This window comes from Photinus pyralis, unplaced genomic scaffold (assembly GCF_008802855.1).
Source record: "Photinus pyralis isolate 1611_PpyrPB1 unplaced genomic scaffold, Ppyr1.3 Ppyr1.4_LG8, whole genome shotgun sequence".
Taxonomy (NCBI): Eukaryota; Metazoa; Arthropoda; class Insecta; order Coleoptera; family Lampyridae; genus Photinus; species Photinus pyralis.
Window position 1 is genome coordinate 17,699,353 of NW_022170819.1, and position 12,261 is coordinate 17,711,613.

Below are 12,261 nucleotides of genomic sequence, written 5' to 3' on the forward strand. Positions count from 1 at the left end.
GAATCCATAATTTCAAACAGTTCCAAGATTGGGCTACTAGTTCAAAAGTTACAGCCCTTTGATTTTTCTTTCGAAATTGGTTTCTAGTCCATAACTTTTGATTGAGAAGTCTGATCGAAAAAGTACGAATTGTTTTGGATTCTACGCAACAAAATTAATAAGGAAAAGTGTTTTCCCGAGAAATTTTGATGCAGTCGATTTTTGATAAAAAAGGAAGGTTATACTCTGCCTTTTTTTGAGGCCCGCAAAAAAAATTGTCTCAGATCGACCCGAAAAGAAATTTTCTTATATGTAGAATGTGGCCTGTAGAATCCATAATTTCAAACAGTTCCAAGATTGGGCTACTAGTTCAAAAGTTACAGCCCTTTGAATTTATTTTCGAAATTGGTTTCTAGTCTATAACTTTTGATTGAGAAGTCTGATCGAAAAAGTACGAATTGTTTTGGATACGCACCAAAATTAATAAGAAAAAGTGTTTTCGCGAGAAATTTTGGTTTAGTCGATTTTTGGTAAAAAAGGAAGGTTATACACTGCCTTTTTTTGAGGACCGAAAAAAAGTTGGAGTAGTCGATTTTTGGTAAAAAATTATGGGAAGTATTCGAATACTTCCCAAAGTATTCAACTACCTTGCGAAGTATTCGAATACTAAATATTTGTGTAAGTCTTTGAGTTACATCAAAGAGTATACAACGACTCTTTGGTTACATATACAAATACTGCTTCCATAAAAGTATTTAATTACAAAGTATTTGAATACTTTAAACTAAAAAGTATTTACAAAATCGAATACTGCCCAGCTCTGGTTGCAATAAAGGGTGTACACTCCCTCAGAAAGTTTTGAAATTCTGAACTAAAACGGTACCAAAATCCATTGAATTATTGTTTGTTGTCGGTTAGCTAAATTTTACCTTTTTTTTGTCGTTTTGCTTACTGTAGGGTTTTTCATTTGCTTCTCTGAAACTTGCTACAAAGTTTTCCACCTTGCCAGCAAAAATAAAACGACACTAAATGGTCATATCTCTGTATTGAAAGTAATTCAATTTCCTTGCCCAATGAATTTCTTACAAATACGATGTTTTTTGTTATGAACCTTTACAATTTTAATTGACCATTCTGTATTTCAAATAACCTAATTTTTCAAACTTAACACAATAGACTATACTTAAATATTAACAATTTTTTACTCTGTAAGAAAATAAACCGCAGATTATATGGAATTTGTGGAATCAAATTATACATTACTATTATTTATATCAGAAATTCAAAATTGGATAGATCCTTTAAGGCCAATTAATCAATTAAAGTTTCACGTTAAATTTTCTACGAATTCGAATTTCCCGGTATCCCACCTGGCGAGTCCCAACACTGGACCTCAATTTGCTTTGGCGGTGATGCTTCAGTGGGGTAGTCCGATGTTTCCCGGGAAATTTGGTGCGCGAGCACACTGATAATTATGTTACGAATTGTGTAATAATAATAATAATAGTGATCACCCCTTAGAGAAGGAGTCTAAGAATCACCCAGTTATCCTATGGTGGTGGATATACAGTCGTGCTCACCACCTCTGATTTGACAAGTTTGCCAATCCTCACCTATTTTAATGAGTAAAACACATAACATACCCTTCTCTCTCTCCCATGGCGATTAGGTTGGCTTGAATAAGCGGATCAAATACAAAAGATACTCTGGAAACACCCCTGAGACCCGCCGGATTAAGGTTATAACAGAGACTTCTTCCCGTCTTCCCACCTCCCAAGTCATCAGGTGTCCCTTCCGAATCTTCAGTATGCATACTTTTGAAATTAGACACAGAACACTTTCAAATGTGTCTATCTTTATTTGTTGTCATTAAACCTGGTACTAATAACAATCAAAGATTATCTTTGCACCAACAATGAATGGATCATGTAACGAATTTTATTCAAATGCATTGCGTGTCGCATCTTTCCACATTATTATAGACCATCAGAAATACTTTTCCCCCTGTACATGATAAGATAGTTTGTATCAACGTTCTATCTAACACCCCGTTAGTGAAAATGATTACTCACGATGTATTTGTTGTTCTGGTGGTGGTATTTATTGCATGTGTGATGTGCGCCTATTTCGAGAAGCTGTAAGTAATATTCTAGATTCAGAAGAAATTTATTTTGTAACCTACCATGTAGATGGGAGCAGCTTTCTCAAACGTTGCAGAAAGCTCATCCATCCATGTAGATAGTTTGGCACTAAAGTTTATCTAATGAAATTGAAAAAGGGCTCAAGAATGTCAAAATATTGTTTGTGTATATATATTTTCAAAGATTCATTGTTATACAGAAACTCATTAAAGCTATTACATTTAATAAAATGGCAGTTCGCTACACAAGTTTTAGCTACAGATCACAATATTAAGTGATAAGCATGGAAGCCTCACAGTATATATATATTTGATTACATGATATGATAAAATACATGATAAAAATATATCTATTCTTATATATGTTTATCTTCTATCACATTAAAGCTAATCTATCGTCAAGTGAACAGCATCAACACGAGTCAGACTTATGAATTGTACAACATTAATATTATATCGCTTATAATAATTGCTTCTTACATGATTGTTTATATAAGTTACATCGAAGCACCATGCATTGAGTACATACATCTTAGTTAAAAGGGTACCTAAGCGGGTAATGAGGTAATTTAGCGCAACTTGCACTTTGCGTTCCGAGACACTAACTGGGAAGTTGGGTTTACAATTGCGATACGATTAAAAGCAGATTAATGCTTTAACACTCTTAGACTTATACAGTATAAAAATCTTTTTGAATTTCTGGATATGTTTTAATGTTGAATACAAACTTGAGCAAAATATTACATCTCTTGTTTCCCGCAGTCCGTTTCTTATACACATATCGTAACAATGTATAACACTATTCAACAAACATTGCTTAGGCACCGTTTTAAACGATAACAGTTCAAGTATTTCGTAAGTAATGAGTTTACATATGCTAAAAACAGCGAAGTCGCATAGATCGAATCATTTCTCATGAAACACAAACGCTAAAAACTAGCACTACGTATATACAATTCGGTACATTTTTGTGTTAGTTAACATATCGGTACAAATATAACATATTCAATTGTGTCGCTAAAAATTGTATAAGCTCATAGAATTTCATTAGTCAGTCATTTTGTTTTAAATTAAACATTGTATAAGGGGGTTACAATAAATGAATAGTGGGGCGAAACACAAATACAAATTTACATTAAAATTAAACCACTAGCACTAATATATAAAACAATTTATAAATAAATAATTTAAAAACAGATACTTGTAAAATGAACGCTAATTTCCTAGATATCACAAACATATACAAATAAATGTTTTCATTTGCGAGTGATTATAAAAAGGTACTTAATACCTATCATTAAGTCATCAAGGAACTTGATTAATATTGTCGACAAACCCCCCGTTTGGTGTAATAAAAAATTATTTAAATCTACCAGTCTATAGAATTTACATTAAGTACGGTCCCGCCGTCATACCGACGTGAGCGCCTTTGTCGTGACAAATAATATGAACAAATTTTAAATTGTTAACGCTAAACAGATCGTTAAATATTTTCTTAGTGTCGAGTTGTCCCTTTTTCGTACCGTTAATGGAAGAATCCTGAGAAGACAATGCGTAAACGATCGCAGGTATGACGGACCTGCTCCGCTCGATGATATGATCGAGGTTCCAAGTTTGAAAAATTATCCGTGCCTCTCTACTCGTATAAGGATTAATACTGTGCATCGGCTTATATAAACATGCGCCCTTATCCCACCTTCCCTCGCAGAGGAATTTGCCGGTTTCGTCGCACAAACTCTTACATTTACGGTCTCCGATCGCGCACGATCTATCGAAGTAGTTGCCGAAGAATTTGACAAATTTAAGACCGTCATGTAGGTCGAGGAGCAACGTATGTAATCGTTCGGGCGGTAAATTGGCGTTTTTCCGTAATTCCTCTTTCGTTTTGTAGTAATACGTTCTTACTCTGTCTTGCGCTCTCCTAAACATATATTCCTCTTTTGTTTTTGATCGAGTGTCTAAGCCTGTTTGATATAAATTTTGTATGTTATGTGGGCATTGTGTAAGGGAATGCGGGTAAGCAAGTTTGCGCATTCGAGTTATGAATTTGCGATGGGAAAAGTAGTGGCGAATTTTTAAGTTCGACGGCTGACAAAGCGAAATATGAATAAACTTTACGCACTTTTACCAGTGCGGCCATGTCCAACTGAGTACAGGCCGTTGGAACGCATCCTATACCTCAGAAACGGTGGTGCAAACATTTTTTTTACTACGCCACTGAATTCTACGTAACAATTGTAATAGGCAGTTTTTCTGTCCTACATGGAAAGTAAGATATGATAACATCCCAAACGTCAAACTTTTCGTTTTCACCCTGTATGCAACGAATGATAAATCTAATTATAAAAACACATTACAAGGTCTCCTAGAATTTAAAGTGTGCCCAGTGAGATTCCCCCACATAAATGCAGTCTTAAAGCACATCTTAACATTTGTTAAGATATCGATCTGCTAAGGATTTAAAATGTGACCAATGTGATTTTGTCACCAAGTACAAATCCAATTTTACAACCCCGGGTCCGGGTCGATCTGAGACAATTTTTTTTCGGACCTCAAAAAAAGGCAGTGTATAACCTTCCTTTTTTACCAAAAATCGACTACACCAAAATTTCTCGGGAAAACACTTTTTCTTATTAATTTTGGTGCGTAGAATCCAAAACAATTCGTACTTTTTCGATCAGACTTCTCAATCAAAAGTTATAGACTAGAAACCAATTTCGAAAAAAAATTCAAAGGGCTGTAACTTTTGAACTAGTAGCCCAATCTTGGAACTGTTTGAAATTATGGATTCTACAGGCCACATTCTATAAGAAAAATTTTTTTCCGGGTCGATCTGAGACAATTTTTTTTCGGGGCCCAAAAAAAGGCAGTGTATAACCTTCCTTTTTTACCAAAAATCGACTGCACCAAAATTTCTCGGGAAACACTTTTTCTTATTAATTTTGGTGCGTAGAATCCAAAACAATTCGTACTTTTTCGATCAGAATTCTCAATCAAAAGTTATAGACTAGAAACCAATTTCGAAAGAAAATTCAAAGGGCTGTAACTTTTGAACTAGTAGCCCAATTTTGGAACTGTTTGAAATTATGGATTTACAGGCCACATTCTAAAAGAAAAAATTTTTTCCGGGTCTATCTGAGACAATTTTTTTTTCGGGCCTCAAAAAAAGGCAGTGTATAACCTTCCTTTTTTACCAAAAATCGACTACACCAAAATTTGTCGGGAAAACACTTTTTCTTATTAATTTTGGTGCGTAGAATCCAAAATAATTCGTACTTTTTCGATAAGACTTCTCAATCAAAAGTTATAGACTAGAAACCAATTTCGAAAGAAAATTCAAAGGGCTGTAACTTTTGAACTAGTAGCCCAATCTTAGAACTGTTTGAAATTATGGATTCTACAGGCCACATTCTATAAGAAAATTTTTTTTCCGGGTCGATCTGAGACAATTTTTTTTTCGGGGCTCAAAAAAAAGGCAGTGTATAACCTTCCTTTTTTACCAAAAATCGACTGCACCAAAATTTCTCGGGAAAACACTTTTTCTTATTAATTTTGGTGCGTATAATCCAAAACAATTCGTATTTTTTCGATCAGACTTCTCTATCAAAAGATAGATTAGAAACCATAATTTCGAAATAAAATTCAAAGGGCTGTAACTTTTGAACTAGTAGCCCAATCTTGGAACTGTTTGAAGTTATGGATTCTACAGGCCACATTCTATAAGAACATTTTTTTCCGGGTCGTTCTGAGACAATTTTTTTTTCGAGCCTCAAAAAAGGCAGTGTACAACCTTCTTTTTTTACCAAAAATCGACTACACCAAAATTTCTCGGGAAAACACTTTTTCTTATTAATTTTGGTGCGTAGATCCAAATCAATTCGGACTTTTTCGATCAGACTTCTCAATCAAAAGTTATAGACTAGAAACCAATTTCGAAAGAAAAATCAAAGGGCTGTAACTTTTGAACTAGTAGCCCAATCTTGGAACTGTTTGAAGTTATGGATTCTACAGGCCACATTCTATAAGATCATTTTTTTTCTGGGTCGTTCTGAGACAATTTTTTTTCGGGCCTCAAAAAAAGGCAGTGTACAACCTTCCTTTTTTACCAAAAATCGACTACACTAAAATTTCTCGGGAAAACACTTTTTCTAACATAAGATTTCAAATGCTATGTGGGCAGTGTTCCTCTCATCAGTAATACCACCACCAATTAATACTAATTAAAACTAATGTTACGTTACTGGTTGCAGAGACCTAAATCTAAATTTCAAAGATGACTTTCCATAACAAGCTATACACAAGTGATAAAAGACGCATGCGCACGCCTGAACTTTGGCATAACCACCAAATCCTATTACTGGCGGCAAGTCCACCCAAAACTGACAAAATCTTTTGCTATCCCAGCCAATTTATAATTGATTGGGTGTGCGTGTGTGTCCATGGCACTGATCATGTCTAAGGAGTGAGAAAACAATTTACTTGAAAAGGAGCAGATCAATATTTTGGATTCGAATTTTAAATCTAATACTGGGTTTTTTCCTTGTTGGTGCCTTTTTGTCAAACACAACAAACAGGGATCCGAAAAGTCTAGCCTGCCGAAATTAAACAATTAATCCGCCACTGCAAAATTGCAACCTGCTTACCCGCCGATCGTTGAATGGATGATAACTACTGTGTCTCATACAGACTCGTCGAGTATCCTCATTGCCACACGAACAATGTGTCAAACTACTGTATGAACGACTTACCTTCGAACCACTCGGGATGATCCTCTCTAGTGGAACGGAGGGTTTTATTCGTGTCGATTCCCTTTAGCACCTCCGCCAACTTGAACACTTTATTCTTCATTTTCTCGGTGAAGAACTCCTGCACCTTCTCGCCGGCGCTTAGGTACTCGTCGTTCACTTCGCGGATCGCCTTGTAGAGAATTTCGGCGTCGGTCTCCGCTCGTTCGCCCTCCTTGACCCAAATCAGCAGAGATTGCGCCTGCAACGTTTCGAAGTAATCGTCGCCGTCGATTACTGTACCGTCCGCCGTTTGGAACGTGATCTTCTGTTCGGACAGCTTAAATTTGTCCACGGTCTTCTTTTTGAGATCCTCGAGACTTTTCGCGGCGATGCCGACGCGGGTCTTTCTTTCGGAATCGGTCACTTTAAATCCCTTCACCGTGCCCATCTGAAAGGAATTAATCGAGTCAATAAACAAAGGAGTCCTACTCACCCTCGGTGTTTTGTTTCACAGCCTTCTAAGATTAGGTAGAAATTAGTTCAGCCTTCGCGTTTCAATTGCAAATGCACCCTTAAAGTGTGCCTCGCTAAAACATACCCCTTGCGAGTGTAAACTGGGCCAATGTCATCCTGTGCCCTAGTTTAGGCGCACATGCGTTTTCCAGCAAATGTGTCAAGTTCACGTAATTGATTTCGATATTTTACGTCAAGTGGGCTGTAAAAATCGAGTGAGATGATCAATTTAAATAACGTTTTGATTATTACATTAAACAAAATGTAAACAAAGGCAGCATGGCTTTTTGTTTACCAAAACATACCACAAACATATGCTTTACACGCTCGCCAACTTAAGGTCATTGTCAAAGTTACTTTCATTTAAATGTTAAATACCAAAGCACCCCTGGTAAATAAATAAATCAATACACATTTTGCGTAGGCTCAAAGGGCAGATTCGTTCGAGGGTACCCTAAGCTTGATGTGTGATAGGGAAATCCAAGGGTTTCCCCCGTTTGCAATACATTTACCAACAACTTAAATGTCTTAATCGATTTATAGATTAAAATTTAAACAAACTAAACAAATAGGTATAGCAAACGAACTCCTGGGTACGGCTAAGGCATTTACAGCGCCCTAGGTACGGCTATAGCTTGGCATGGGATAAGAACTAAGTATGTTATCTCTCGTGATGAGGCCTAAGGGATTGGCATTGGGTATCTTTTGCTTTTTGACGTAATTTAATTGCTTGCTCATCACATTGGGCTGCTTTTGTTGCTTCCATGTCTCCATGAATTGGTGACGATGCATCTACATCTATCTATTCACAGGGGGGCCCGACCAAGCAGCACTTAGGCACACCAAAGGCCCATTGTGCGTACCCCATTTCTTTCGCAACTAGGTTCGCAGTGCCCGTTCCTCTCAAAAAAGGATAGGACCCCGTTTAGCCTAAGTTGCTTCGCTCTCCCCGGTTCCAGATAACTGTCTCCAAGGATGTCTGTCTCTGGATCCATGTGACAAACCACATAATCGATATAGTTTCATCTGCTTCGCCACAGAACCTGCACGTGGGCTCCTCCACAAACCCAATGTTATGCATATGATAGTTGACCATCCATTGCTCTGCTCCGTGAGGACACTGGTGATTTTCCTAATCTAGATTTTATTCAGTTATAGAAGCTTAAGACCCAGATTTGCCAAAGAGTTCTGTTAAAAAGGCCCTGGACTGTCTGCAGTTGCTTGTTCCCACTGAGGCTGGAATTGACTGGTTACCTAGTCTTTATTCCTGACGTTGAGCAATTCCTAGGGTAAGCTAGGACTCGTTGAAGACCCCACCACTGCCTTCACAAGCCAGCTAGCTCGTCCGCCCTTTCATTGCCCCCTGTTCCTCCAGCGATCGGCCTCTGGTTCGGATTTATCCCCCTTGTTTATTCTTCCTCTCAATTGATGCATTCCAAAGCACCGATCCTACAGCAAATTGATAATCATTCTTTCGCTGATAGTGGTAATTAGAACAGCTCAGATTGACAACTCTGAATTGGGCAAAGTAATGAGTTAAACAGAGCTTAAATATTCGTAGCTTTATGCTTTGATAAGGAGGGACAATAAATAAATAAGGAATGCAAAAAATACAAAATGAAATTGCATTTGATCTTCTTTTTGAATAATTTGAATAAATGTTGAATAACTTCTGGTTCCGACATCTACCATTGGACAACGAAAGCACATACTTTTCAGGACTATTAAGTACAGGAAACTACATTACAACTAGGTTCTAGTTAATGTTCACTGGCACAGAGGCCGCGACGTGCACAAATGATTTTAAACATTTATTATCTTCGTACCTTTCATTTCATATTCTCCTAATAGCGTGGCTTGAAATTTCATATTTTATATATAAAAAACCCTACGTTTTTCGGACGGCGGTATGACAGGTTGCCTATACATCAGTGTGTTCTCGACATCCATAATTTTGCATGCAAAAAGTCATTGAAAACGGGCGTAACAACAGTTTTTTTTTATATACAGAACATGAAATCTCAAACCGGGGTATTAGGAGAATATGAAAGCTAAGGTACGATTGCAATCAATTCTGAATTAGTATTTCAGTTAGCGACCTCTGTGCTATAAACGTTAACTAGTAACAGGTAATAATGCAGTTCCCTGCCCTTAATAGTGACATATAAGTATATAATTCCATTGACTAACGTTAGATGTCTGGAAAGATTATTATTCAAAAAAAAGGCCCAGTGCAATTTAATTTTGCATTCCTAAACAAAGCAGTAAACTAATATTTTAAGCACTGTTTGGCATCAATGTCAATTTAGTTACAACTTTACCATTTTTTGCGTGTGCCTTTAGTCGATTAGCAAGATACACACTGATGTATAGGCAACTTGTCATACAACCTTCCGAAAAACGTTAAGGTTTTTTTATATATAAAATATGCCGTGCCATGTCGAGGTACCAGGATAACATGAATCAATAGAACACATCTCGTATAAATGTAAAGCATCCGATTTAAATAACAAATGTCAGAATGTGTAAAAATGAGGTTAAGTTTTCAAGTACACAAAATCCCGCTAAATTTCCTCACCACGAAATATTTCTTATTTTCAGAAAATGGGTCGTGGAGCCTTTATCGTCGTCGAAGGAATAGACAGATGCGGCAAAACCTCCCAGACTATCAAACTTGTGGAATCCCTACGGAAGAAGAACATTCGAGTGGAACGAATGAACTTTCCAGATCGTACAACCCAAACAGGCCAGGTGATTTCCCACTATTTAAGCGATGAAACCTGTAAATTGAACGACGAAACTATCCATCTGCTCTTCAGTGCGAATCGTTGGGAGAACATCGATCGAATGAAGGAGAAATTGAGCAATGGCGTCTCGCTGATTGTCGATCGGTACTCGTACTCCGGTGTTGCCTTTTCCACAGCTAAAGGTAGTTTGATATTGTGTAGCCAGTGCTAGAACATTGTCATTGTAGGAATGTCGATGAAGTGGTGCATGCAGCCCGAAATCGGCCTGTTAAAACCCGACCTGGTCCTGTTTTTGCACATTAATCCTGAAACTCAGTCAAGTCGGCTAGGTTTTGGAAACGAACGCTATGAAAACACTAAAATGCAGCAAACTGTCTCAAAGATTTACGACCATTTTGGAAAGACAGAGGATAATTGGAAGGTCATCAGTGCCAATGGTAGTTTCGAGGAAGTACATGCGGATCTGTTGTCTAATATTGAGGAGCAAATCAGAAATGTGGTTGCCGATAATATTCCCTTTAAGTACTTTGTTGATTGCGGAAATGTACTAAATGGATGTTCAAATGGGCATTCGTAGTAATTTTAATGATTTAGGTTTAAGATTAATTTAAATTTTTATTCTGTTATAAGAATTACGATACCATAGTATTTCTAGAAGGCTAGAGCCCAATGTGAATGTTTTGTAAAAAAAAGTTGAAAATTATAATTTAATTTCGGATGTTTGTGCTTAAGATTTGGATGGTTGGGTGCTTTCTTAGACGCCACCTAAAACTTTGGCGCCAACATTTTGTTAGGCTCCACCTTTTTTTCTTAAACGTCACTGTCATTGTTAGGCGCCACTTAAAAAACTACATGACGCCAACTGAAATTCGTTGGCGCCATCATATTCTGTTAGACGCCACCTTGCTTTCTTAGGCACCACCCTAGTACTACTTTGCCACCTTGGTTTCTTAGCGTTTTTGGGCGCTGTTTAAAATTCCTTGGCGCCATCATATTTTGTTAAGCGCTACCCTGTCTTTTTAGGCGCCACTCTGCTTTCTTACTCGTCACCTGAAACTACGTGGCCCTTCATAAAATTTCTTGGCATCATCACATTCTGTTAGCGCCAACTTGATTTCTTAGGCGTTACCGCATGCTTCCTTGGTCACCATTTAATATTTCCTGGCCCCATCATATTCTGTTAGGCACCACCCTGCTTTCTTAAGCAACACCCTGCTGCGCCACCTAAAATTTATTGTTAAGACCTTCTGCAGGGGCATCTCTAAAATAGCATTATGAAATGTAATTGAGCGTATAAACCTGTTGACGGCCTAGAACAAAAAGAGAGAAAATAAATATGCCAGGCGCCGCCGCCACCCTGCCATTTTATGCGTCTCCCTGCTTTCTTAGACGCCACCTAAAACTACTTTTAGCGATACCTGAAATATCTTGCTGGGTTAGGCAAAAAAATCCAAATTCTCACTTTTATTCATTACTCCCATTCATTTTACCATTGTTATCAAGGGCATTAAGGCGATATTTATGCCGAGGACGACAGAGGCCAAAGGCTTCTGGCCCGAGGCATTGTAGTCGCCCTAGGGTTAAATATCGAGCCTGATATTCGTACAAAATTTTATTTATTAACGTTGAAACCCTTAAAAACCGAAAAAAAAAGTAGAACCGAATCCGGAACCGGTACCGGAACCTTTAAAAAATAGTTCCATATAAATAGTGGGGGACCGAAACCTATATTTCATATGGGTTCCAATCCCTATTTCTTAGACACCTCCCAAAGTTACTTGGTGCCATATGAAATTTCTTGGCGCCAGCTTAGGCGCTACCTAAAACAACTTGAGATCACCCTAAATTTCTTGACGCTATCATATTCTGTTAGGCGCCGGTTGTTTCATTAACGCCGGAAACACATTCACCTAAGGTTGACCCTACCTTCTTCAAAATGCGAATTAATTAAAAACTTCTTTTTAGACTATGCACCAATTACGGTGGTAGTCAAAATACAATATAAATTGTTACTATACTGGGCAACACTCTGGCCATATCGTGGGTTGATTGCACAAATCTTCCCGGGACGACTTCCACATTGGCACAGATAAAATTTGGGTATTTTATCTGTGACATTGGCCACCTAGATCAACTTTTTAAGGTTTGAAGTTAT

At 37.5% G+C, this 12,261-nt stretch overlaps 2 protein-coding genes across 4 annotated transcripts; one reads left to right on the forward strand and one right to left on the reverse strand.

Annotated features, from left to right (window-relative positions):
- Positions 1-2,039: 2,039 nt before the first annotated feature.
- On the forward strand, positions 2,040-10,824 carry LOC116178694 (thymidylate kinase-like). Of its 3 annotated transcripts, none has more exons than XM_031498270.1 (3): positions 2,040-2,116; positions 9,961-10,288; positions 10,334-10,824. In XM_031498270.1, the coding sequence occupies exons 1-3, from the start codon at positions 2,087-2,089 to the stop codon at positions 10,681-10,683; spliced, it is 708 nt and encodes a 235-aa protein (XP_031354130.1). In that variant the 5' UTR covers positions 2,040-2,086; the 3' UTR covers positions 10,684-10,824. The 3 variants fall into 3 exon arrangements, with proteins under 3 accessions (XP_031354130.1, XP_031354129.1, XP_031354131.1); XM_031498269.1 differs by lacking the exon at positions 2,040-2,116 and adding an exon at positions 9,777-9,908; XM_031498271.1 differs by lacking the exon at positions 2,040-2,116 and adding an exon at positions 9,866-9,895.
- On the reverse strand, positions 2,276-7,712 carry LOC116178692 (DNA fragmentation factor subunit beta-like). Its single transcript, XM_031498268.1, has 4 exons — positions 7,612-7,712; positions 7,340-7,561; positions 6,868-7,294; positions 2,276-4,083 (listed from the first exon to the last, which is right to left on the reverse strand). The coding sequence occupies exons 3-4, from the start codon at positions 7,292-7,294 to the stop codon at positions 3,506-3,508; spliced, it is 1,005 nt and encodes a 334-aa protein (XP_031354128.1). The 5' UTR covers positions 7,340-7,561; positions 7,612-7,712; the 3' UTR covers positions 2,276-3,505.
- Positions 10,825-12,261: the final 1,437 nt, after the last annotated feature.

What these genes read in the sequence shown, in the direction of transcription:
- LOC116178692 (XM_031498268.1), bottom strand. Translation starts at nt 7,294, where the DNA reads ATGGGCACGGTGAAGGGATTTAAAGTGACCGATTCCGAAAGAAAGACC. An exon ending in TCATCCCGAGTGGTTCGAAG is followed by an intron (nt 4,084 to 6,867) that starts GTAAGTCGTTCA and finishes TATATCAAACAG; the next exon opens with GCTTAGACACTCGATCAAAA.
- LOC116178694 (XM_031498269.1), top strand. Translation starts at nt 9,873, where the DNA reads ATGTCAGAATGTGTAAAAATGAGGTTAAGTTTTCAA. An exon ending in AAATGAGGTTAAGTTTTCAA is followed by an intron (nt 9,909 to 9,960) that starts GTACACAAAATC and finishes TCTTATTTTCAG; the next exon opens with AAAATGGGTCGTGGAGCCTT. An exon ending in TGCCTTTTCCACAGCTAAAG is followed by an intron (nt 10,289 to 10,333) that starts GTAGTTTGATAT and finishes TTGTCATTGTAG; the next exon opens with GAATGTCGATGAAGTGGTGC.